The 26990-nt window shown below is 41.1% G+C and overlaps 1 protein-coding gene across 1 annotated transcript in view; it reads right to left on the bottom strand.

Moving 5' to 3' along the window:
* EXOC4 (exocyst complex component 4) overlaps positions 1–26342 on the bottom strand; it is an 817730-nt gene extending 791388 nt beyond the window's left edge. Inside the window, exons 1-2 of the mRNA XM_019921782.3 lie at positions 26214–26342; positions 5331–5520 (exon numbers count right to left, since the gene is read on the bottom strand). Of these exons, the coding sequence (XP_019777341.1) occupies positions 5331–5520; positions 26214–26299 (276 nt within the window). The 5' untranslated portion in view covers positions 26300–26342. The remainder of the gene's footprint in view (positions 1–5330; positions 5521–26213) is intronic.
* Between the last annotated feature and the right edge of the window lie 648 nt (positions 26343–26990).

The raw sequence follows: 26990 nt of genomic DNA, 5'->3' as shown, positions 1-26990 counted from the left end.
TTTTGCTCCTTAGTTTTTCAGCTTCCATTTTAAGGTCTTAAATTCTGAGAGGCTTCACTCAACCTTTTCCGAAGGCAATACTATGCTTTTGAGTTGCAGAGTCTGGATACAGAACACAAATACAGACACAGTTAAACTTAATGAAAAGACTGCCTTGTAGTTCTTGTGACCGCATTGATGATCCGGACCACTGCCTAGATTTTAAATGATGCTATCTCATTCTTGCCCCCAGTTTAGCATGTCCATTTCTAGGCTTTTTTCCCTTTCTCATACAAGCAGCTGGGATTTTATGTCTGGGCTTAAATAACTTCCTACCAAAACCATGTTGTCCTACTGTGACTTACTTTTTTATATCCATTAAGGTTATTCTTCATTCTAATTCCACCTCACAACATATACTTTCATATAAAAAGGTCACAAAATTATTTTAGTTAAATGTTAAGTAATGAATGTTACATTACTCAATGATCAAGCCCTAACAACTTCACTTTAACAATCACATATGGTTATTTCCAATTACAGGCAAGAAAAATGAGTTAAGAGCTCGATCAAGCACCAACAGAACAGCCGAAACTGGGGCGAAATGTAAAGTGTGTGTGCGCACATCAAAACAGAGACAAGTGTCTGTGTTTTCCCTTCAGTTTACCTGCTTCTATGATAAGCATTAGAGGGATACTTAGTATCTTTAAAGAAATCTGGCATCATCTCATCTACTTAATACAGGATCGAAGAAACACTCAAATTCAAATACTACCAACAAGCATACGGCCCAAGTTCCCAACTCATATCCATTCATATTCATCTATTCTGGTGCTGCTGTAACAGTCATTATGACAGACACTGGTAGAACCTATAAATTCTGAGGTTTTCTAATGCAGCAACATCTCATTTGTACTCAACAGTAATAAGACAGCCCAACTATTTTACTTATCCACATAAGTGACCTGATCAATCATACATGGTATTTTATTTGCACATTTAATCTCGAAAAAATTCTAAGTGGACTTGACTGATATAAAGAAGTTTGGAGCTTCAAAGAAGAGTCAGATCTATCTGTCAGCTCACATTGTCCTCAAGGACAGAGATTCTACCAACAAGAATCCATAAATGAAAGAAATGCCAAGATGGGAAATGTAAACAGTTCTGTGTTCTCAAGCTTTAAAAGGTAACAAAGCATGAACGTGAACATCTTCATCTGCCTTGGCCCCCACTAAAATCTCTTCTCAGTATAGCAGCTAGAGTGGCCCTTTTAACATGTTAGACACATCGTGCCGTTCTTGTGCTCAACACTTACAATGATTTCCACACACCCAGAGTTAAAATCAAAGTCCTTACAGCGATCAAGACCCCACGTGACCTGACCCACTCTGCCACACCTCACCCACCAGCACTCTCGTCTCCCTCTGCCACTCTCCCCACTTCTCACTGTGCTCCAGCTCCAACCTTGCTGCTCTCCCAAATGCCAATCATGTTCTTGCTTGAGGATCTTTCTGTACCTGCTATTCCTTCTTCCTGGGGTGCTTTTCCGGACTCTCCCTCACCTCCTTCTAGTGTTGGCTTGAATATAACCTCAGTGAAGCCTTCCCTGACCACTCTGTTCAAAACAGCAACTCCCTATTCTCCTTCCTTGCTTTTTTTTTAAATTTTATTTTAAGCACAGCATTTCTTACCATCTGTTATACCCTCTTACTAATTGATAGCCTGCCTTTCTTGACTAGAATGTAAACTCCACGAGGACAGGAATTTTTGTCTGTTTTACTCATTTCTATACCCCAGGACCTAGACCACTGCTCAGCACAAAACAAACACTTAATATAGAGACTAAATCAATGTTGCTAAATATCATCTATTTGTTTTCCTGTGTCTTCCCACTAGCATGTAAGCCCCATGAGGACAGGGACTGGTATTTTCCACTACATGGAAATCTAAAACATATTTCAGTATCGAAACCACCACCAGCACATAGCTGGCACTCAACAAATATTTATTGAGTGAATCCTCGTTCCATTCTTTTGGCAGAGAGCAGAAAGAAAATGTCAACTCAGATTCACACATTCTCAACATCTTGCTTGGCTCTGAAATAATGTAAACCAATGATTACTGAATCATCCCCATTTTTACTTTAAAAATATACATACCTTTATTCTGTATACAATCTAAAGTGCAATTAAAAACCAAAACTGACAGGCAAAGATTAGTGAGGAAACATCAGTGTTTCCTTGGTGATGAGAAACAGACTTTCACAGTACAAAACTGTCAAATTATACAATAAAAACAAATTCCCTTTCATTTTTCCCCAAAATTGTCTTCTCCCATGTATCAACTATCAAAGGCTTTCTTGAAAAGACATTTAGCCCTTTATTTTTCTCTTGCCAATACTGAGGCTAGTTCATAATACTGAGTTATGTGACATTTACTTTCTTGACAACTGTCTGATATAGTAAAAAACAATTTTCTGTTGTTTCCTTTTGCTCAGAACTCCAGCATACTTGAAAATGAGGAGGACAGTGAAAAGACTGGCTACTAAAACAAATGTGAAATAATCAAGATGAGACTCTCCTTTTCAGTACCAGCAAACACTCTTTGTTTGGGCAAAGATACTACTGACTCAGAGTGATAGGGAGTCAAGGCAGAGACCACAGCAGTGCCTCCCTTGAGATTAGGACAAAGTCCTTCCAGTCAAGCACACTCATCAGAAAACACCAACACCAAGAGGTCCTTCACTCTTACTGTGATTACCCGAGGCAAAGCCAGAAGGTCAGCAGCTTTACAGATTCACTTTCTGACCCCTCTTGAGCTTAGTATATTGGGTCAAAATGGACTACGGTTCACTTTAAATCTAGAGCTACTGATCTATAGCTTTACCTAGTTTCACCGATAAATCCACAGGATGAACTCACCACTTGTAAAGGCTAAGAATTATAGAATTCCTTTTGAAAATGCCCAGTTAATTTTAAAATGTAAAGCGGTCACCACATTGCTTCAAAAAAGGTTAAGAACCTACTGATTGTGGAACTGTACTCTTCAAGGCTGAAACTCACATATAACAGCATTCTTAGAAGAATCATTTAGGTACCTATTACCAAATCATAAGGTCTAGAAGGCAGGGAAGAAAACATGTGAGGAGACCATAGGCACAGCCACCACTGGGCAGGTACATCCAGAGAATTCCCGAACCAATCAAATAGCACAGGGCAGCGCACTTCAAATGGTCTATGCAGCCCTCTGGCCACAGAGGTGCTTTAAGGTCAGCTGCTGAGCGCTAAGGAGGGGAGCCAGCATGAGGCTCTGCATCTCTCAGCCCAATAGCAAACAAGAGGCAACTGGTATGTTGGGGTTCTGCAAAATATCTCATGTACAAAGAAATGGGGGACTACTGCTTAAAAGATGTCTGAAAACCAGCATCAAGGACCTCAGAGCAGGGAGACCAGAGTTCAAATCCTAAATTTGTTGAGTGGGGAACAGACACAATTCTGCCTGGCAAGGAATCAGTGCTCAGTAAGTGGGACCAATTGTTATTTATCAGAGAGCAGTAACACAAGGTATTAAAGGAGTGATCCTCAAAATAAATAGCCAAGAACCACATAACTATGATGTGACAGTAAATAACCTTTACTTGATCCGTTCATCCCTTGGCCAAATATAAAAAATACCCCTTATGAACCCACTTTATCCTTTAAGAACTAAAGATGTGGCACCCAGGAACCAAAAGTTTTTCAAAGACCAACCACAGAAGGAAGTGGGGAGGGAGGGAGGGAAGGAAGGAAAGAAGAAAGGAACCAATTTCTGCCTTACAGACCAGAAATAGAGACACAGATGTAGAGAACAAATGTATGGACACCAAGGTGGGAAAGCGGGGTGGGTAGGTAGTGGTGGGATGAATTGGGAGATTGGGATTGACATATATACACCCGTATGTATAAAATAGATAACTAATAAGAACCTGCTGTATAGCGCAAGGAACTCTACTTCACTTCGCTGTACAGGAGAAACTAAAACAACATTGTAAAACAACTATACCCCAATAAAAAAAAAAAAAAGAAGAAAGGAACCAAGAAGAGGGAAGGAGAGGAAGAGAGAAAGAAAAAGAGTGAAAGAAAAACAGCTCCAAAATATGAAAGACAATTACAAAATAAAAATTAATGCATGCTTGTCACTACTAAGAATAATGTTCAAGAACTTCAGTATTCATAAGTATTTACATTTAAATAATTTGTGAGTTAGATTTTCTTCTCAAAAACCACCAAGAATGTACAATGACTGCAGAGAAATCACAACCAACTTCAAATGGGGTGACATACTCAACACCAAAAATTTTTTTTTTATTTTCAACTGCTACAGCAATACACACACACAATGTGTGACATGAGCACAATAAATACATTTAATACATTATAACAAGAGCCTCTAACAATAAAAGGCCCTAGAGTCTTAAAACAGCTCCCCTTTTAGGCTTCCTCAAGTTGAGGCCATCTCCTCTGAGCCATTTCACACTGCAATGAAAAGTAATGGCAGAGGGACTTCCCTGGTAGAGCAGCGGTTAAGAATCCACCTGCCGGGCTTCCCTGGTGGCACAGTGGTTGAGAGTCTGCCTGCCGATGCAGGGGACACGGGTTCATGCCCCAGTCCGGGAAGATCCCACATGCCGCGGAGTAGCTGGGCCCGTGAGCCATGGCCGCTGAGCCTGCGCGTCCGGAGCCTGTGCTCCACAACGGGAGAGGCCACGACAGTGAGAGGCCCGCGTACCACAAAAAAAAAGAAAAAAAAAAAAGAATCCACCTGCCAACGCAGGGGACGTGGGTTCTATCCCTGGTCTGGGAAGATCCCACATGCCACAGAGCAACTAAGCCTCTGTGCCAAAACTACTGAACCAGCACTCTAGACCCCACGAGCCACAACTACTGAGCCCGTGTGCCACAACTACTGAGCCCACACACCTAGTCCGTGCTCTGCAACAAGAAAAGCCACCGCAATGAGAAGCCCGCGCACCACCACAAAGAGTAGGCCCCACTGACTGCAACTAGAGAAAGCCTGCACACAGCAAGGAAGACCCAACGCAGCCAAAATAAATAAATAAATAAATTTATTTTTAAAAAAAGAAAAGTAATGGCAGAAGCCAAGGATCAGACTTAAGGGAGAAAACAAGCAAGTCCAGATGCCCTCTGTGATCCTCTGCATTCTGGCTTTCCAGAAACCTGCAAAACTCCTGCAAAGCATCAGTATGAATCACTCGTTAAGGCTGTTACCACTACCAGGGCACCTCCAAGCTATAACACCTAGACTAATGGTAGATGCAACAATCACCAGATATTGGAAGGATGGAGGCTTACCTGCTTTATTTTGTTTCGGGAGTTGGTGATGCGCTCTGTGATGCTCTGGTACGTGCGAATGGCTGTCGTCAATTCTGTGTAGTGCTGCACGATCAATTCATCCAGGTCACGATCACACTTCTCATAGGCTTCTTCAAGACGCCCCTTCTCATTTTCTCTGTCTTCAACATCATCACTGGTAGACAGGGTCCTGGTAAAGACAGAATATATCAAGCTGAGGCAAACTTAAAACCCAAAAGTAGACGAAGGATGAGTTAGTCAATGAGAGCACATTCACCTCACTCACTAGGAAATGAAACAAGTTACTAAGAGAAAATATGAAACCGCCTGCACAGTAAAATCCAACAGCCCATCAAAATGGATTTATTGGTTGCCAATCCAAGGAGTCTTTCTCTTCACTTTTCCCCTTGGCATAATCAGGTAACAGGCAGCATGAGCTCTGCAAGAACCTGGGTAGGTCTTGATTTGTTGGAGTGAATTCAAGTACTTGCATTCCCCTTACCAGTGACAAGTCTGGCCAATGAGACCTAAGGACTTCTAGGAGTAGTTTTCTTTTTCTTTTTATAAAATGATATTTTATTTATTTATTTTATTTATTTTTGGCTACTTTGGGTCTTTGTTGCAGCAAACAAGCTTTCTCTAGTTGCGGCAAGTGGGGGCTACTCTTCGTTGCAGAGCATGGGCTCTAGGCGTGCAGGCTAAGTAGTTGTGGCTCACGGGCTCAGTAGTTGTGGCTCACAGGCTCAGTAGTTGTGGCTCACGGGCTGTATCTAGAGCGCAGGCTCAGTAGTTGTGGCACACAGGCCCAGGTGCTCCACGGCATGTGGGATCTTCCCGGAGCAGGGCTCGAACCTGTGTTCCCTGCATTGGCAGGCGATTCTTAACCACTGTGCCACCAGGGAAGCCCCTAGGAGTAGTTTTCTTGCAAGAAGGTTAACAGGAAGCAGGTCCCTTTTCCCAACACCGGGTACTGTTATACAAAACTAAGATAATCATACATTAGCCATACTATAATCCTGGAAGGGGAAGCCAAGAGAAATGCCAAGCTACTGCCATTACATCATTGGGCCACTAAAGCAGCCAACCCACCGCTGCCTTACCCAGGAACTCCCTGTTAGGGGAGATAATAAATATCCATTGTTTAAGTCACTTTCGCTTGGTCTTCTTTTTTTTTTTTTTTTTAACATCTTTATTGGAGTATAATTGCTTTACGGTCTTCTTTTATACATAGCCCAAAGCACTATAAAATTGCTTCTACACTGAGGAACCGCCTTCCAAATAGTTCATTCAAGTGACATGAATTTAGTACAGAGCCCCCCAGCGGCCTGGAAATAAGGTCACAGTCATTCTAAAACCCACTACAACAGACGGCAATATCAGCTATACTACAAGGCAGTTCCTGCATTTACTTCCAACAGCACTAACAAGATTGATACGAATCAACAATAAGCAGGGAATGAGATAGATACACTTATTAAAAATCTTTCAATAACTTAGTTTGATACATGAACCACAGATCTTGTTTCCTCTTTTATCCTTCTTGGATAATTTTTTTTTAATTTAGTGTTATAATCAGTAACAAAGAAACCCTTTTCTCTTATCTGTTGGCTGCAGTAATTTAGTTTCATTAAATTCCCTCAGATTTGTCAGCTATACATTCAGCATACTTTATTTCATTTATCTTTTTTAATTTAGGGAGGGGGTAGTTTAGGCTCTCAATGATGGATGCAATCAATTATAAGTCCATCATTAGAACTGCTTTCAGAGATGGTCTGTCAGCGAATCAGTCACATAACCCCTTCCAGATTTTTGCAAGCAAAACACTGTACAACAGTCTTCTCCAAAATGTCATTTAGAGTAAAAGATCTTAATTCATGAGTCACATAATATATAAAACTTATCTTCCAATTTAGAGGGCGATTCAGCAGGCCAGTCTCTGACTTCAATCTAACCTCAAAAAAGAAGTTTGCAAGTGTGTTAGAGATGCCAAGAGATGGGGCCCAGCATGAAATGGGGAGCAGGAGGGATAGAAATGGAAGGAAGGGAAAGGTGAAGCCTGTGAGGGCTACAGGATACGCTCCAGGCAACACACTGGGAACCCCAAGACTTGAAGGAAGGCCTTTACCATGCCAGATCCTGTGTCCTCCTCTGTCAACTGCTAAGCCTACACCAGACTACCTCCAAGCTTACTTTCAGGTAGAAAATACCACACAAGCATTTGACTAATAAAGTAAGTCAGAGTAGAGAACTTAGGGGGAATTTGGTTTCAAAGAGAGAGCTACCAATACTACTTGCAGTATTTGGCTACAGGGTGGCTAAGCATATCATCCTGTTGTTTCTGTGATATATAACTTTGCTCTTTAAATCTGAAACCTTCCAGGCTGTTAATCTAAAGTAAAGCACAGTCAGAAAATGCCTTCAATTTATCAAGTGTCCCAAAGGGAAGAGTTCCCAGATATTGAACTATCATTTCCCCTCTTTCACAGCCAATGGCCACAGACTTTTCAAAGCTACACTGGATCAGTCTGCCATCTTTATGACGCTGTGCATGATTTCCTCCCCACCACCGTTTGTGGGACGAAACATGCCAAGCATTTCACATTGTTTACATTAACTAGTAGAATTACCATCAAGGAAGATGTCAGGCTGAGAGAGAGGACACCTTCTCGGGCATCAGTGGTCACTGTAACACATTACCATGGCATTAGAAATTACTTAGAAAACAGAAAGGGTTACTAAAATGAAGATGAGAAAGATGGGCCTATAGGAGGTTTTAGCTCCTATTTTCATTTTCAGAGAAAATATTTATATAAGGAAATAGCCTGTGCCATGTTTGCCCCACATCTGAAATTCATCCTCTTGATGTAAACTGGGCTGAATGACATTTTGCCTTTAGTCAAATATACTTACATAGGAGAACTCTGAGAGGACAAAACCATTAAAGTTTTTTTTTTTTAATTAGAGAAAAGGAAGGCAGCGATAATAGCCACTAATATCTAGAGGCTGCACATTTTATAGAAAGTATTTTTAATCCTCAGAACAGCCCACTGGAGTGGGTCCTGTGGTATCCTCCCTCTCCCTTTTTTTTTTTATAAATTTATTTATTATTTATTTTTGGCCGTGTTGGGTTTTCGTTGCTGCACGCGGCTTTCTCTAGTTGTGGCGAGAGGGGGCTACTCTTTGTTGCAGTGTGCAGCTTCTCATTGCTGTGGCTTCTCTTGCTGCAGAGCATGGGCTCTAGGCGCTCGGGCTTCAGTAGTTGTGGCATGCGGGCTCAGCAGTTGTGGCTCGAGGGCTCTAGAGCTCAGGCTCAGTAGTTGTGGCGCACGGGCTTAGTTGCTCCGCGGCATATGGGATCTTCCCAGATCAGGGCTCGAACCCGTGTCCCCTGCATTGGCAGGCAGATTCTTAACCACTGCACCACCAGGGAAGTCCCCTCCCTCTCCCTTTTTATAGGAGAGGCATGAGATTTGACCTCCCACTTCACTCCTCCATACTGTCAAGAAATGCGAAGTCTGAGACTTTATCCTACTTAGAAGCTAACAAGTTAGCCTGCCACAGTTTCACGGATGCTGGGGGAAGTCACAAAACTCCCGGGTGGGTCAGAAGCTCAGGACTTTATTAGTCATAGCACAGCAAGTAACACGAGCATCAGCATATTTGTAGCAGGCCCCCTGCCCCCAAGACCCATGGGCGTTGGAAGGATGGGCCCAAATGGATGCCTACACATGCTGAGTTGCTGGAGAGGAGCCCTCAGCTTAAACATGCCTGCTTAAAGGCAGTAAACATGCCTGCCCTTTGCTCTGGAAAGGTTATCTCTATTTTCCAAACATGTCAAACATCCTTGACAGTCTAAAACAAAGGGCACCCGTACTTTGCTCACAAGAACTTCAGAAACACAACCTTCCCAAGGAGAATCGTCTCCCAACAAAAATGAAACCTAATTCATTGGGTTCCTCCGGGGACTGCATGGTGTCAAGTAATAGTAGACCATAAACGAAGATTCATTTCCAACCTGTTTTCTTTTCTGCAAAGTGAGACCAGAAACACAATGCCTCCCACAATAAACATCTGCACAATGAATGAATGATAGACCATAAAAGCAGACTGACTCTAGGGAGAAAGTTCCCACACATGCTACCAAAACGCAGCAAAATTCAGTGTAGGATTATCCTACTTTAAGCAAGTCACTTGACCTGAACTGAGAGCAGGGTAGAAGAGAACGTCTGTCGTCTAGCTCACCCCGCCAGCCAGGTCAGGAACTTCTCCTCGGCCTTCTAAGCCTCTGTGCAAGGGAAACCTCACTGGCCCACAAAGCCATTCACTGCAATTTTGAACTGCTCTACTTGTTACAAGGTCTTTCATTAACATAAAGCAAACCAGCCTCTTTGTAATTTCTACCCATTGATCCTAGTTCCACCCTTTTCAGCAACATAAAATAAGTCTATTCCCTCTTTCATAAAGTCTCTCTTTAAATGGTAAAGGACTCTCAATAGTTTTTTTTCTCACCTTCAGCACCTCCAATTTCTTCATCTGTTTCTCCCACAACATGGCAGCCCACCAGCCTTGTTACTTTCTTCTGAAGTTCCCTTGAAAATGGGTAACACTCACGTAGGACTTACTACATTAATCTAAGTGGTTTATATATAATAATTTATTCCAGACAACACCTGTGGAGTAGGTGCCATTGTCCCCCCTCTTCTTACAAATGAAGACTGAGTTGTGCGTTTGAAGCACAGAACTTTTAAGTAACAGAGCCAGGCCTCAGACCTGGAGAGTCTGGTTCTTAAAAGGTTCCCTATCCTGCCTCAAGATGTGGTACTCAGAACTGACACAACATACTTCTAATAGGGTGTGACCATCCAGACAGAAAGAGGTTTTATATCCCATAATATAGGCACTCTATTTCTAATCATGTAACCTAAAACTACACAGTATTCTTTTGTAAATGTTGAGTCCAAAAATGATCCAAGATCCCTTTGACAGACAATCTAGCTCTCACTCACCCTCTACTTGGGAGATTTTAAAACTAAATGCACAAATTTACATGCATTCCTGTGTCCCACATTTTGGGAAAAGAAGGTCAAAAGTGAGGCACAGGATATAAGTTACTGAATGTCTATTATACACCAAACAATGCATTAGTTATTTTGTACACATAATTTAAGGTGACTCTCAAAATGGTCTGGTGAGATAGTATCACCACCTTTTTACAGATCAAGATTCAAAGGAACAGTGAGGTAAAGTTGCACACAGCTAACATCAAAAATGAAATTAAAGCTGAGTATACTTGACGCCAAAACCCATGCCCTTTCCACTATACATGCTGTGAAACCGCCTTTCCCGCCTTCAGCTCCTGAGCTGCAGGACTGCAGCCTAATCAAGCTACAGCCCACATGTCAAGAGAGGAGTGAACAGCTAGAGATGTCAACAGAGCACCTGGCGGCTTCTTCAGTAGTAACAGTCTTGAATCTGGACAAGAAGGTTTAAAAAGCATGAGCTAAAAGAAGACATGGAGCAGAGGAGAAACTATTTGAAGTTGCCATCCCAAGATGCCTTCAAGTTACTGAACCATTCTTTAGAGCTTTCCATTCCTATCTCAAAATCATTATGCTTTACAAACTATTGCCAAGTTCATGGATGCACATAAAAGCGTAGATTCCAGTTAAGCTGGACACAGACGTCTCTGGATCACTAAGAATTTTTCACTAACACAGCTCTGGCATTTGCATGATGAATGACATCACTAACCATGACTAATTAATCCCAGGAAGGAATTTATTTACCCAGTGGACTAAAAGGACCACGGTACCCATGCTACGCTATTGTTAACAACACCTCGTAGGAACACATACGTTAAATGGTTCTAGTGAATTTACAACCACCAAGAAAGCCCTATAAACAAGCATAAAAACCCAGGGGAAATACCTGCAGGTCTAAAACGAAATTTGTCAGGTTCCTTTTTGATACCAGCTTCTGTATTTCAGTGTAGCCGGTCAAGTGTTTTGAAAGGAAAATAACTAGTCACTGATAACTGGCTCCTTCTATGGAACAATTTTGCTTTCACTTTGGACTTAATAGAGTAATGGAGTCCAGACAGGAGAAAGTACACAAAAGTCGATATTACTCTTTAAAAAAGACAAAAGCAAGATCAAATAAAAGAAAAAGCACACCTATGAAAACAGGGTTAGTCACCCAAAGGTAACCTATCACTCAAGAGAAACAATAACCTCCAGTCAAAGGCAGAATACGATGAAAAAAACAAATCTAGAATACTACCATTAGGAATACAGCAGAAGTGTCTTGCTTCTGACCAAATAATGTCAAACATGAGGCATCTGCAACTTTCAAGCTCTTTGACCTTGGGCAAGTCACTTAACATGTCTGGGCCTGTTTCTTTCCTTGTCAAACAGACAAGGTAAGAGAACCTGCCTCACCAGGTTATCGTGAGGATTGGAGAAGTGTGTGAATGTGCTCTGTAAAATATAAGGTGCCCTCAATGCGTGGGCTGACACGTTATTAGGAACAAATCAATCATTTGTGAATCACAACATTGTTAGCCCAAGTCCCCTAAAGCCTCCCCCCGTGGAAAATTCCTGAGGATGTTTATGAACTGAGATCAGACCTTTTCTCTATATTCTTACGGTGCCTGGTACATTAAGAGCTTAGATAAAGCTAAATAATGAGCAGCAGCAAGATGCAGGACCTGAAGAGGTCATGGAGGGCAGTCACCTGCCTTAAGGAACAACTGCAACTAGACTATCTCACACAAATAAATGTCAGTTCAAAAATCTATAGGAAAGGACAAGCAATAGCTACATTGACCCTCTTTCATCCATTTAGTCATTGAACAAATAGTTACGACACACCTACAACTTAGCAGGCATAGCTGTAAGTGGCTAGAGACACAGCTGTGAATATAAACCAATCCCTCCCTCATGAAGCTCACACCCTGGTCTAGTGGGGGAAGCAGGCATACAACACATGGAGGCCGGGAGAGTGAGGGAGCAGCTATGGAAAAATGAAGGCAGGGTAGGGGGAAGGGAGACTCTTTTACACAAGAAGGCCAGGAATGGTTTCTCAGATCAAGATGCCATTTGAACAGAGCTTTCTAGAAAGCCGGAGAGAGCAGGAGGGGTGCGGCTGGCACTACCCGGGTAAACTGATCCCAGAGACAAGAGAAGACACACAGGCCCTGAAGTAGGACATGTCTGGCCTGTTCAAGGAAAAAGGAATGGTCAAGAAGTCAATGTGGCTTTAGAGAAGGGAGGACGGATGACAATGATAGGAGACGAGGTCAGAGAGGAAGCCGGGAGCCACATCAGGACAGCTTTGCGGGCTTCTACTCTAAAAGTGTTCTCTGAAGTCACCTGGGTGTTAGCACCAAAGAAAAGAATAACAGCTTTCAACCAACAGTTAATGGCGAATAATGAGTAACAATATTTACTTTCAAGTTTCATTTCAATTCTATCCCAGTTCTTTCCAAAAAAGATCTGAGATGGTTTGTATATACAAGAATGTGGACAATACAAATGAGAAAGAGGAACTAGTTGAAGACAAGCAGGACAACAATGCCATATAAATGTAAAACACAGGTACACAGGTCATACGGACAAACGTAGCATGTATGAAATGAGCCCCCAATTTAACTTTGGGGTTCCTAGTAGCCGATGCAAAAAGAGAACCCTAGCCAACTATATATAATTCCCATTCTCAAAAAGACAGATTCCAGTTGCTCTAAGCAAGCAAACTTTAAACTAATACTAAATTCTAAAAACAAAAAAAAAACTTTCACTTAAAACAAGAAGACATGGACTTCCCTGGTGGCACAGCAGTTAAGAATCCACCTGCCAATGCAGGGGACACAGGTTCAAGCCCTGGTCCGGGAAGATCCCACATGCCACGGAGCAACTAAGCCCGTGCACCACAACTACTGAGCCTACGCTCTAGAGCCTGAGAGCCACAACTACTGAAGCCCTCGTGCCACAACTACTGAGGCCTGTGTGCCTAGAGCCTGCACTCCACAATAAGAAGCCACCACAGTGAGAAGCCCACACACCACAACGAAGAGTAGCCCCCACATGCAGCAACTAGAGAAAGCCTGCGTGCAGCAACGAAGACCCAACACAGCCCAAAATAAAAAAAAAAAATTTTAAATAAAAATAAAACAAGAAGACATGACACAATATAGTGACCAATGTCCTCAACAACTTTCTAAAAACAAAGTAATGAATTTTACACGGCCATTTCTTATAAGTCCCTTCAAGAACGTAACATTAAAACACAACTCGGACCTAAGAGATTTTCAAAGACTCTGAATATAGTCCAAAGTATTAAGCTTTCCAATGATTTTAATCTAAGAATAGAATTTAGGGAATTTAAAGGACTAAATGGAACAAATCATGTTTCATTAACTACCTCCTCTGAGCAAGCCTTTTGATAGTTCAAGCTGACCAGACAAATTCTCTGAAGAGAGTCCACAGTACAAGTATTCGGTATTGGAGGGCTAATAGAGGACTGTTAAACATTGTAAGACAGAAAAGCATGTAGTAAGACTGACAACAAGTGTGAAAAATTAGCCTGACCAGGGCTCTTGCCTGAGCCTCAAGATTGCCAGGCTGTCACTCTGGAAGCATTTTAGGGTATTTCAACAAGTAAGAGTGCCCAGAGTACCATATGTTATGGACTGAATTGTGACACACACACACACCACCTACCACCACAAAATTCATATGTTGAATCCCTAATCCCCAACGTGACTGTATTTGGAGGCAGGGCCTAGAAGAGAGGTAATAAAGATTAAGTGAGGGGCTTCCCTGGTGGCGCAGTGGTTGAGAGTCCGCCTGCCGATGCAGGGGACGTGGATTCGTGCCCTGGTCCGGGAAGATCCCACATGCCGCGGAGCGGCTGGGCCCGTGAGCCATGGCCGCTGAGCCTGCGCTCCGCAACGGGAGAGGCCACAACAGAGAGAGGCCCGCATACCGAAAAAAAAAATAAAATAAATAAAAAATAAAAATTAAGAAAATCATAATTAAAAAATTATTTTTAAAAGGATGCTTATCGGGCTTCCCTGGTGGCACAGTGGTTGAGAGTCCGCCTGCCAATGCAGGGGATGCGGGTTCGTGCCCCGGTCCGGGAAGATCCCACGTGCCGCAGAGCGGCTGGGCCCGTGAGCCATGGCCGCTGAGCCTGCGCATCCGGAGCCTGTGCTCCGCAACGGGAGACGCCACAACAGTGAGAGGCCCGTGTACCGCAAAAAAAAAAAAAAAAATTAAGTGAGGTCATACAGGCAGGGCGTTAATGCGATGGAACTGGTGTCCTTCTAAAAAGAGGAAGAGACACGAGAGCCCTCTCCCTCCCCACACACTCAGAGGAAGGTCCATCTGAGGACACACGAGAAGATGGCCATTTACCAGCCAAAAAGAGAGGCCTCACCAGACACCAACCCTGATGGTACAAGACCGTGATCTTAGACTTCTAGCCTCCAAAACTGTGAGAAAATCTGTTGTTTAAGTCACCCAGTCTATGGTATTTTGTTATGGCAGCCTGAGCAGACTAATACACCACCCTATAAAACACAGGAGGAGTTATTCTGGTTGGGTACAATCTCAGGGCAGATGTTATCAGTAATCCCCCCCTTAACCTCAGCAACACAGATTCTTCCCCAAGAAGAGTTACCTGCCTGATAGCGTCTCAGATAACTAATTAACCTGCTATAAGAAATATTTAACATAATACACCTGAATTTTGGTGACACCTGCAGAATAATCAGCATTAAGTCAGGCTTTCTGAAAACAGTTAATATGCTTAATTGTCTTCTAAGGGCATTCCTTGTTAGCATCCAGTGACCTCTCCTCCAGGAATGATAAAGATTAAACAATTAATGGAAATCACTTCAAGCAACTCAGAGAAACTAATTACAAGTAAGGCTCCACATATCCAGAAATCACTTACCAGGAAGCTACAGCTCTATAGATCAAAATCTACAGTAAGAATCAAATCTCCTCAGTGATCCCCATTCTGGGAAGTACTCAAAGTGGGCCCCTTAGCAGATAAACTAGATGTCACTGAGCCCCTGCACTTTTTACTCATCAAGCACCTGAATCCCTCAATCAGTACCACCTTCTCTCTTTTTCGGACAATTCTTGTGAATTTTTTAAATTGCATAATGGAAAAAGCAGAAGGAGTCATCTTTACAACATATTCTAACATATTATCATAAGGCCCAAACTGAGTATTTTTAAACTCTCAACAAATATTCAAGGGTTAACTAGTTTCTGAACCTCACTCCAAGTAGGACGAAAATGAACAATTAACTTACTGATCTTTCTAGAACATAGTATTCCTTTTTGTTATTGATCCCAACACAAGAAAAAAAGAGTCTAGAGCTGACATGATTCTTGAAAACGTGAATTCTATTTTCTTTTCCAAACTGCTTTTAACTAGAAGATATTAGATTACACTATTAGATCCGCTTAGCCGTTATTTCAGTGTGAGTCAGATTTTCTTTTCTTCGAAAATATGTAACAGCCATCCTAAGAAATGCCTGACAGTAACAATATACCTATTATATCAGGAGGGACACTAAATACAGTTCTGAGTAGTGTGAAAGTACAAACTGAAAAGGAGGAAAAGAGTTTACTACGACTATGAACCCTAACCAAACAAGTTGAGAAGTGGTCTTCAAAGCCTATTAAATGAAGCAGACCCCTTTGTATAAGAAGAATAGTCTACAAAGGCTTCCAATGAACTATAAAAACTCGTAATTCTGAGTTTTGTAAAAAAAAAAAAATTACACATTAAATATATGAGATGTGTATCACTATATAATCACATAAGATATGGCTTCACTCAAAGCATAACCAAAGCTACATTACACTTTTAAATCAGATTTTATTATATTCAATTAGACATTGCAATTGCTTGTTTCTGAATTATGTCTTATTAGATCCCACAAAATACAAGGTAATCCCATCCCAATTGATAGTGATTCATAATGACAAGTCCCTCTGAAAAAGTTTTCTGCTGCATAAAAACAACATCCCCTAATTCACTACAAAGAGATTCACTTAATATCAAGTGACAGTAAACAATTTCTGCTTTAAAGTCAATTGAAAATTTCACTGGCATCTTCCTTCAGACAGTGCTTAGGGCCAATTACTATACCTGACACATGCAGTTTTTCTATATTTCAATTAACTCGGTTATATAAAACACTTGTGGGGACCCAAAGTATAAATCTTGTAGCCAACAGAGAAGGCCATTACCAAAATTAAGTAAAATCACCTCTACCAAAAGCATACAATAGTCTAGGGTTGACAAAGTCAACTTAAAATCTCCCCCACCCTTACCGAACCAAACCCTACCTCTCTTTCACTCCCATTTTAAGCCCCGTGTCCTTAAAGCACCGTTTTCAGTCATCTCATTTTTCACATCCTGGGGAATGTTTGTTACTACAACGCATTACAGCATTCGATCATTTTAAACATGTATGCTATTCCCTAATGAGAAGTTTCTAGTGAGTTCCTCAGAAACAGTGTTTTATAAGATATTAATAGACATTATGTGGTAATAGGCTATTCTGGAAATTCTGGGTTACATAAATTGAAGGTTTCCTAACAACAGTCATTTTCAGGAGACTTTAATATGTTAATGTACAAGGTACCTCTGGGCGGGAGGTTGTCTGGGTAGGAGCGGGGTGGATAGAAGAGGAATATATTATGCAGCATTTCTGCAATTTATTAACCTACAGAACCTTGTCATTCCCACCACCTTCCCTCTCCCCAGCATATACATATATTATAAACATACATACACATGTGAAATTTTTATGGAAATTTTCAAACACAAAAATTAAGAGACTCATTGAATAAACCCAGCTTCAACAATTATCAACACATTCCCATCTTGTTTCATCTATACTCTCACTGACTCCAATCTTCTTATTTTGCAGCAAATCCCAGAAGTGATATCATTTTTACTGGTATGTATTTCAGTATTTATCTGTTAAGAAGAGTACTTTTTTTTTTTTTTTTTTAATGCGGTACGCGGGCCTCTCACAGTTGTGGCCTCTCCCATTGCAGAGCACAGGCTCCGGACGCGCAGGCTCAGCAGCCATGGCTAACGGGCCCAGCCACTCGGCGGCATGTAGAATCTTCCCGGACCAGGGCACGAACCCGTGTCCGCTGCATCGGCAGGCGGACTCAACCACTGCGCCACCAGGGAAGCCCAAGAAGAGTACTTTTTAAAAAGAAAAATGGCCATACCATTATCTCAGCTAAAAACAAGCTAACAATGCTACTTGGTTTCTTGTATTTTCCCAAATTATGTCCTAAGGGCTACTCAAACTAACATTTATTAGACTCACCTGAGACTCTTGTTAAACAGCAGATTCAGGTTAGGTGGTTCAGGTGGCGCCTAAGAGTCCGCATTTCTAACAAGCTCTCAACTGACATTTTGAGTACAAAATAATGCCTCCCGTAATATTCAGCACAAAAAGGCACCAAGTTTCCAACAGAAAAACACCTGAATTACGTGCCACGGTATTTTTTGCAAAGGCTTTATAAAAACTTTTAAAAGAATAAATGAAAGTCAGAGAAGTTTCTAAGGATCTTGAAATACTTATTTTTCTTACAATGTCAAATGATACACGAGAATTTTCCCTTATAACTTCCTGTTAAATGGTGAGTCTCAGTGTTTTTCAAGGTGAAAACCACAAAGGACTGGCTACCATAAAGACCAAGGTCATAACTCATTTCATAGCTTGAAAGCAGTTAACAAAAACGTATGGAGCAGCAGAGTATAAGACAATAGGGTAGGGCTTCCCTGGTGGCGCAGTGGTTAAGAATCCGCCTGCCCCCCAAAAAAAAAAAAAAAAGAATCCGCCTGCCAATGCAGGAGACAGGGGTTTGAGCCCTGGTCCGGGAAGATCCCACATGCCGCAGAGCAACTAAGCCCGTGCACCACAACTACTGAGCCTGTGCCCTAGAGCCTTGGAGCCACAGCTACTGAAGCCCGCGCGCCTACAGCCCGTGCTCCGCAACAACAGAAGCCACCGCAATGAGAAGCCCGTGCACAGCAACGAAGACCCAACGCAGCCATAAATAAATAAATAAAGACAATAGGTGGCTTCCCTGGTGGCGCAGTGGTTGAGAGTCAGTCTGCCAATGCAGGGGACACGCGTTCGTGCCCCGGTCCGGGAGGATCCCACATGCCGCGTAGCGGGTGGGCCCGTGAGCCGTGGCCGCTGGTCCTGCGCGTCCGGAGCCTGTGCTCCGCAACGGGAGAGGCCAAGGCAGTGAGAGGCCCGCGTACCGCAAAAAACAAACAAACAAACAAAAAAAGACAATAGGGAAGCAGAGCTCACCACTGCAAACTGCAAAAGGCCAGCACAGGTTGCAAGCGTCCCAATGCAAACAAAAACAAAACCACCACCAACAGAAAGAGTCTAAGTACTATGTCACCCAAAGAAAACCCATTTACCAGCCACACTAGACCTCAATAAACAATACCATCACAGGCATTAAAAAGAACTACATTTTTTAAAATAAGTACATAAACAGATGCAAACTAGTTCCTAGGCATTTCTAAGAGTTCTGGAGGAAGAGTTCCTGAAAAAGTACTATACGAAATGAACTGTTTCATTAAATACTCTGTAAAATACTGCAGAATCAGCAAGACCATCAGCGCTGAGATACCTAGCTCACCTTCGCGCCACAACTTCATTTAGCACATCTGGTTACCTTATTCTTCCTCTCTGAGCATAGGCAACCCAAAATTTGACCCATGACGATTAATATCCTGAGATATTTTTTAAAATATGAAGCACTGATAGACTTCTACTGCTGGAATGGATTAAATAACAGGAAATAGATGTACCCTCCCATCTGAAACAACAAACAGAACGGGTTTCAAAACCTTGGACATGAAAGCTGTTCGAATATGCAGAGCAGAGTCCCGGAGAGGAGAGAGCTACCCAAAGCACCCTGGCGATCTGTGGAGGAGCTCCCTGGAGTCTTCCCCTGAGCATGCGTGGTAGAAAACTACTCAAGGCCACAAAAAGAACCACCTGAAAGCACTGCGAGAACAATTATCTGAAATTACACACAGCCAGAGTGAAAAATCTCATCACTCACAGAGCACGGGGTGGAGTACTCAGGATTTTGCCATAGTACTGAGACAAAATGGCCTAAACTAATGTTGCTCTGCTCCCAATTAGCAAAATTTAAAACAGCACCTTAAAGGGCCACACTGTTTCCAAGTAACAGCCACATCCCAGAACAATGCTCAAGAATATTTATAGGAAAACAAAGATATCCAATATCAGTACCCAACAAGGTAAAATTCACAAAATCTAGCACCCAAAAAGTGGCAAGGCACACGGGGGCGGGGGGCGGGGGAGGGGAAATTAATCAACCAAAACTAACCCCAAAATGACAACAGATGATAAAATTAGCAAAGAACATTTAAACAGTTATAACACCTGTATTCCATGTTCAAGAAGCTATAGGAAAGACTGAAGATATTTTTTTAAATACCCAAATCAAACTTCTTAGAGAGCAAAACCACAATCTAATAAAAATTACATTACATGGAATTAACAGCAGATTAGGAATTGCAGAAAAGATTAGTGAACTTTAACACACAGCAACAGAAACTATACCAAAAAATAAAAACTCACCAAGAAAAAAATACCAAAAAAATAAAAGGGGGCGGGGGGAGAACATCAGCGTTCAGTGAGCTGTGGGACAACTTGAAGTGTCTTAAACTACTTAAAGGTAAATCTGACAAACAATACGTGGACTTACACATTGCAATCTACAAAAAAATTGCTAAGAGGAGTTAAGTGGAGAGAGATACCCTGTTCATGGATCAGAAAACTCATATTGTTAAGACGTCAATTATCCCATATTAATCAGGACATTCAATGCAATCCCAACCAACATCCCAGCAGGTTTTATTCGAGAAATTGATTAGCTAATTCTAAAATTGATATGGAAATGCAAAGGACCTAGAATGGCCAAAAAAACTTTGAAAAAGTAGAAGAGTTGGAAAGCTTACACTATCTGACTCCAAGACTTATAAAAGCAGTAAACAAGACTGTGTAGAACTGTCATTAAGATAAACAGATGAATGGAACACACTAGAGAGTCAAGAAATATTGACAGCTCCACACTGGCCACCTGATTTTTGACAGAGGTGCCAAAGAAATTCAGTGAAAAAAGAAGTCTTTTAAACAAATGGTGTTGGAACCACAGGATATCCTTACAAAAAAACTGAACTGGAAAAAAATTGACAGGGATGCTGGAAGTGTTCTCTATCTTGACACAAGTACTGGTTACACAGGCAAAAATTCATTAAGCCATATACTTAATATGTGTGCACTTTACTATATGTATGTATACCTTAAAAACGGAGACATTAAGTTATCGTGTTAAGTTTAGCACACAGAGTAAGATCCCATATTTATCTTTTAAAATATTTCTATCTATCCATCCAACATCTCATACAGAGAGAGAGACACACACAGAGAGAGATCTAAAATTAGGCTCACCTAATATCAATGATGGTAACTTATGGAGGATAAAGTTTGGAAAAATATTTTTTACTTACATCTTCACATTTTTCTGCATTTCCATTGTTTGAATACTTTATAATGAGTATGTACTATTTTTATAATAATGCAATGATTTTTAAAAGCTGAAAGCAAAGTTATTAACTATGGTTAATTCTGGGTGAATATGAGTAACTTATATTTCCTTCTCTGTAATTTTCTACCACTTTAAAAATATTCGAAGATATTTATATTCTTTTGTTATGCTAAAAAAAGTGTTAACTTTGTTATAATTACAACCGTTAAGCCCTGTAGGTACCTGGGCAGGATCCACACAAAAACCTTAAAAACAAAAACAGTATTTTGGGAAACAGGATTTTTGGACAATGTTTCTCTTTGATGACTTTTTTTTTACAAGTCTATGTGATACGATTTTTATAAAGGAAAATGGGAAAAGTTGCAATGACAAGTGTGCATAGAAAGAGAACAAAAAGCATAGAATGTTGGTGAAGATCTCACATATATCCAACAATGGAGAAAAGATAATCTTTTCAACAAATGGTGTGAGAACAACTGGACAGTCACCAAAATAAAAATCAATCTAGACAGAGATCTTACAGCCTTCACAAAAATTAATTCAAAATGAGTATGAGACCTAAATATCAAACACCTAGAAGTTAGCATAGGAGAAAATTGAGATGACCTTGGGTACAGCAATGACTTTTTAGCTACACACCATCCGTGAAAGAAACAAGTGATAAGCTGGATTTTACTAAGATTAAAAACTTCTGCTCTGGACAAGACGAATTCTCTGCCTAGAGAATAAGAAGAAAAGCCACAGACCAGGAAAAAATATTTTCAAATCACATATATCCACATACATGCAACAACACTGTCTAAATGACAGTGGGGTAAACACTTCCCTCTTAATCATGCAGTAGAGGAGAGTTAACAGAGACAATCATCAAAAATACTCGGTTTCTGGCAAGAGCACGGGAAAACAGGTACTCTAATACACCACTTGTGGGGATGTCAATTACCGTCTTTCTGGAGGACATTTTGGCTCTGTCAAAACACAAAATGCACATATACTCTAAATCAGCTATTCTCTTGCCACTGCCATGGACTTACACCATGGATATACTGCCCAGTGTACAAGAATGCTCATTGCAACATATTTTTAACAGAACAAAAAATAAAACCAAAAGTATGTGTTGGGGCTTCCCTGGTGGCGCAGTGGTTGAGAGTCCGCCTGCCGATGCAGGGGACATGGGTTCATGCCCCGGTCCGGGAAGATCCCACATGCCGCGGAGCGGCTGGGCCCGTGAGCCATGGCTGCTGAGCCTGCGCGTCCGGAGTGAGAGGCCCGCGTACCGCAAAAAAAAAAAGTATGTGTTAAAAAGTGGGGGGGTATGGGCCACCAATTAAATAGACTATGGTGTATCCATGTGACAGAATACTACCTAGACACTAAAAACAATGAATAAGATCAACGTGTGCTGTTAGAAAAGATCTCCAAGATAAAGAAAAACAAATGAACAAAGGTGCAAAAGTACACATAGTATGATCCCATTTGTTTAAAGCACATAGAATATATAATTTTTATGAATATTCCTTAAGTGCATATAAACTCATAAACAATATTAGATATTAATACATTAAAGAATATATATTATTTTGTTTAAAGATTATACATTCACACATACTTAAATATAGTCTTATATTTCCCTCAGGACACTTAAAAGGGGTATGTTTCAGGAGGGAGACGAACAGGGGGGAAAGTCTACTTTTTATTTTGTACCTCTTGAAATATCTGAATTTTCTAAATATGTAACTAATTTTTAAAAATTATGCATATAATTTTAGAAAATCACATATATAATTCTTTAATGGCAACGAGGGTTATCTAGGCAAAGAGACCATGGTCCCTTCGGTTTGTTTGTTTATAGTCTTTTTATCTTTAATAAATGTTTTACATTTTATGTCTGTTCATATTTTACATGTTTCTTATACACACATAAGCATAGATATATTTAAATCTAGCTTCTTTAGCTGAGTCTCAAATTATCAAAGAATTACCATCTTAAGTCAGCTATACAAGGTTTCTTAGTTACAAAGAGAACATTCTGTCAACTGGCATCAAACATTCTAGTCAACATAGCAAGGATTATTTCTGACGGAAAATTATATCCTGGTTGCTATCTGGCAAACTTACTCAAAGCAACTTTCTAACCAGAGAAGCTGGGGCTCCTGGAAAGGAGGAAATGAACATTTGGGTGCCTTCTCTGTGCCAAACTGTGAGGCACTTTTACATACTCTTATTTAATTTTTTGAAAACCCAGAGCACATTGTATGATTATCCCATTTTACAAATGACAAACTAAGACACAGGGGTTTTTAAGTAATGAATCCAAGGTCACTTTACATGGATAATACAGTAAGGCTCTACTACCTATACCGAACCTCCCACTGAAGACTCTGACAACATTTATCTATAAGAAATGGCTTGGAAAAAACCTGATCGTTATCACCCCAAATTAAAACTATATACCTCAAAGCCTTTAAGAAATTTCAATGCTAAAAATTACACGAGGTTAGAAACTTAGACATGGGTTCCCAAGGTATCAATTCTGTGCGTTTAGCAAAAAATGGGAATTCTTTTGCCCCTTACATCCATATATGCTTCCAGATGCCCCAGGGCTTCCAGAAAGTTTATACATGTTTAGTTTCCAGATATACCAACAGTAATTTTCAAACAGTACTGCATCACTAGAGTCAAGACTCCCCAGGGTACAAAGAGAGCTGGAAATCCTAAAAACCATTATGAGACAGGCTCAGATGGAGAGGAGTTAGTGCTCCTCTCCATCAACACTAATCCCCTCACGACTCCGAGGACTCCGAGGACTCTGCTCTGAACAGTGACCACACTCCCTTCCTGCCACAGTCTGTGGCGTGGACCTCAAAGCTGTTTGTTCAAAGTTCTGATCAAAACGTGGACTCCTTCATCAAAGTTTACTTTGAATTAAATACAGGGCTGACCAAAATACTCTGAGGAGGAAGGGGATTTAACAGGTGTCTACCATAAAGGATTTACCAAGTTTTTGAAACTCCAACTTCTGTGAAGACATAAAAGTTGATGACCATGTGAGCCTTTAACTGCCTTCAAACCTCCTTGACATCTGTGAGCAGAGTCTGTCCACAAAAGCTCCGCTCCGAGGTTTCAATGAGGTCTCCTCAAGTCACAGCCCAAGTCTGTCTTCCAAATTAAACCAGCTATTAAAGGCCAACTCATAAAGAGAAGAGAGTCACATGTAATTGGGAAGTAAATCACCTAACAGTAAGTGGTAGACACATTTCCCAATTAAAAACCTGACAAGACCTCACAAAAATAAAATAACATCTCCAAAATGCCATCTTGCTTGTTTCCTATTTAGAAGGGCTGCCTGCCCCAACTTCACACCAAACAAAAGGTTGGGGTGGGGGGTGAATCAACAGAAAAGTAGGAAAATGCTGTGTGGGTACCTTGTGTGTCCAAATAGTACATCGGCAGGTAATTAGGACTCCGACCACCCAATTAGTTCCATTTTAAAGGGCCAGGGGCAAAACTTAAAACCAAAAGCTGTGGTTAGCAGCAGCCTCCAAAAGACGCAGTCCCAAACACCATGCATCCCCTCATCAAAGCACGGCATCACAACAGAACCTCTTCTGCAAAACCCCATAGTCCACCCTTTGAAACAGCTGACGCTCCTGAAATATTTTTATTCAGTATTTTATAAATGGTTAAGAATTTCATTTATGAGTCTCGAGGCACTTAAATAACCCATCCACCAAATGTAACACTTCCATTACAATTGCACTATACTTCTTTAAATCATTTTGACTTTTAAATGCTTTAAAGTGGACTATCCCTCTAACAAATTAATCATTTAACTATTTGGTACCATGGCTGCAAATAGTGATGAGATTTGGTTATTCCCCATATATACTCCTACCCTGTCCTCAGGTCAAACCCTTATCCACCTAGTGTCTTTTTTCCATTTAAAAGATGCTTGTAACAATAAATGCTGTTTATTGCTAATAGGATGAATATGAAAATATAGTGTTATGCTAATACATAATGTAGTACAGAAATGACACCTGTTACGTATCAGAACGGAATTGAAGGAGAATTTTTAACATTCACTATTCAAAAAGGAAAAACAACTGCTCGTTGATAGAAAAAGATAAAGCTAAACTATTCAAACTTTTCAAAGGACAGTGGACTCTATCACTAACAAGTAATTTATTTTGTGACAAAATGACAGGTCCAAGGAAACACGGAAGAGAACTGGCACGTACCAGATACATCTTCAGGGATGCTCAGATTTTATAAACATGAGCCTAAAATGGTTTTCCTTTTTGAGGCTTGTTGCCAAAGCAACCAGGAAAGCTACAGTCTTTGAGAGAGAATTTGAAGTAGAGGTTAAGGATAAGAGGAGGTAATCATGAATACAATGTTGCAAGACAGGTAACACAAAGAATACAAATTGAACAGACAGACAAAGCAGCAACTTCAGAGTCAGAACAATTTACTAACAAGAGATATGCATCCTCCGTTCTTTTTATTTTCATTTTATTGAAATGGGTTTGAAAGGGTTCTCCACCCTTATAATTTATTTCACTTAAAGAAAAAAACCTCTAAAAGGTCGACCACTCCTACTCCCACCATATATAGTCTGGGAAAATGATATGCATAGAGGATAACGTGAAATTTGTTTTGTTTTGTTTTTTAAAGACTAGATCGGGATAGGAAGGCAGAACAAAAATCAAACACGGATGTGTGCTTTCAAACCCACAGCCCTTCTACCAGCTCACTACAGGCTCTCGTATTTGAGGCTGTGGCCATTCACAGGTGGTTGGAGGTGTCCAACGTGTGAGAACACAGTCTGCAACTCGTGACAGGAGTCTCCGGACTTCAGGGCCTGACACCCAGGAAGCCCAGGGAACAAGATGCCTTCCACAATGAGCGGTGCTGAAAGCAATCGATCAGTAAATGTATGAATAAGTGAACACACCTGGCTTTCTCTACCAAGTCCCAAACAGTGTGCTTTTAGGGCCCCGGGACCCTAATGCGAAGCTCTGGCCCTAAATTAGGAAAACACTGCGAGGCCGGGCTCCTCCCTCTAGCCCAACCCCAGAGAAAAAGGCAGAACTGTGGGGGCCCTTGGGAGGGGCTGAGGGGAGGCAAGGAGGGAAGGGAGGGGTCAGCAGGGTAGAACCCAGCTAACCCTTCTCCCTTCCAAAGCGGAGGTCGAACCGCTGCCCCCGTCCCCTGACCCTGCCTCCCTCACCTGATCACAGAGATGAGCAGCCCCGAGGGGTCTTTGCTTTTGCTGACTGTGCTTCTGTATTTCCCACCAGCTCCTTCTGCCGCCATCTTGGTACAAGGTGGAGAGCGGCTGAGCCAGAAGGAACAGAGGGTAAACTCTGTAATTGACCTCTGGAGAGTGCACCAATGGGAGAAAAGAAGTCCAGAGTCACGGAACTGGATAATCCAATCGGTAAAGGAAGGAGGCGGGACTGAAGCAGCAAGTTTCGAGGGCCGACGCGCGCTCTAAGCATTCTGGGTACTGTAGTTTTCTTCCACGTTTCCTGGGCGCGCAGAAAAACTGATCTAGTTGCGACTTGATGAAATCTCCTAATGTCTTCATTTGTATTTATTCTGATCGTGGGTTTTTTCCCAGTTTCCTTGTTTTTAGAATTTTATTACTTTTTAAATCAAATTTATCTGACATTGCCAAAGTGCGTATGTGGGGTGTGTATTTAAGTAGGGTCGGTGCTTTATGTCTATATACAAAGTTTTTACTTTAAACACAGGTGGTTAAGAAAAATCCAATAAAATGCGAAAATGAATAGACACAGAAATGCTTTTCTTTAGTATTCTCTAAAACTAAATGTTTATACATTCGTTTAATGCGTGAGTTCGATTATTTTGACATTTCCAGGTAATCCTAAAAAACATGCAAGCAGGAACACACAAATGGATATTGATAAAGAAAAGACAGAAAAACCGAAAAGCAACACTGACCAGATTGCAGATTCCTTTTCTTCCCAAGCTAAATAAAATA

This window comes from Tursiops truncatus, chromosome 9 (genome assembly GCF_011762595.2).
Source record: "Tursiops truncatus isolate mTurTru1 chromosome 9, mTurTru1.mat.Y, whole genome shotgun sequence".
Lineage (NCBI taxonomy): Eukaryota > Metazoa > Chordata > Mammalia > Artiodactyla > Delphinidae > Tursiops > Tursiops truncatus.
The sequence above is the reverse complement of the archived record's forward strand: the minus strand, read 5'-3'. Positions and strand labels throughout refer to the sequence as shown.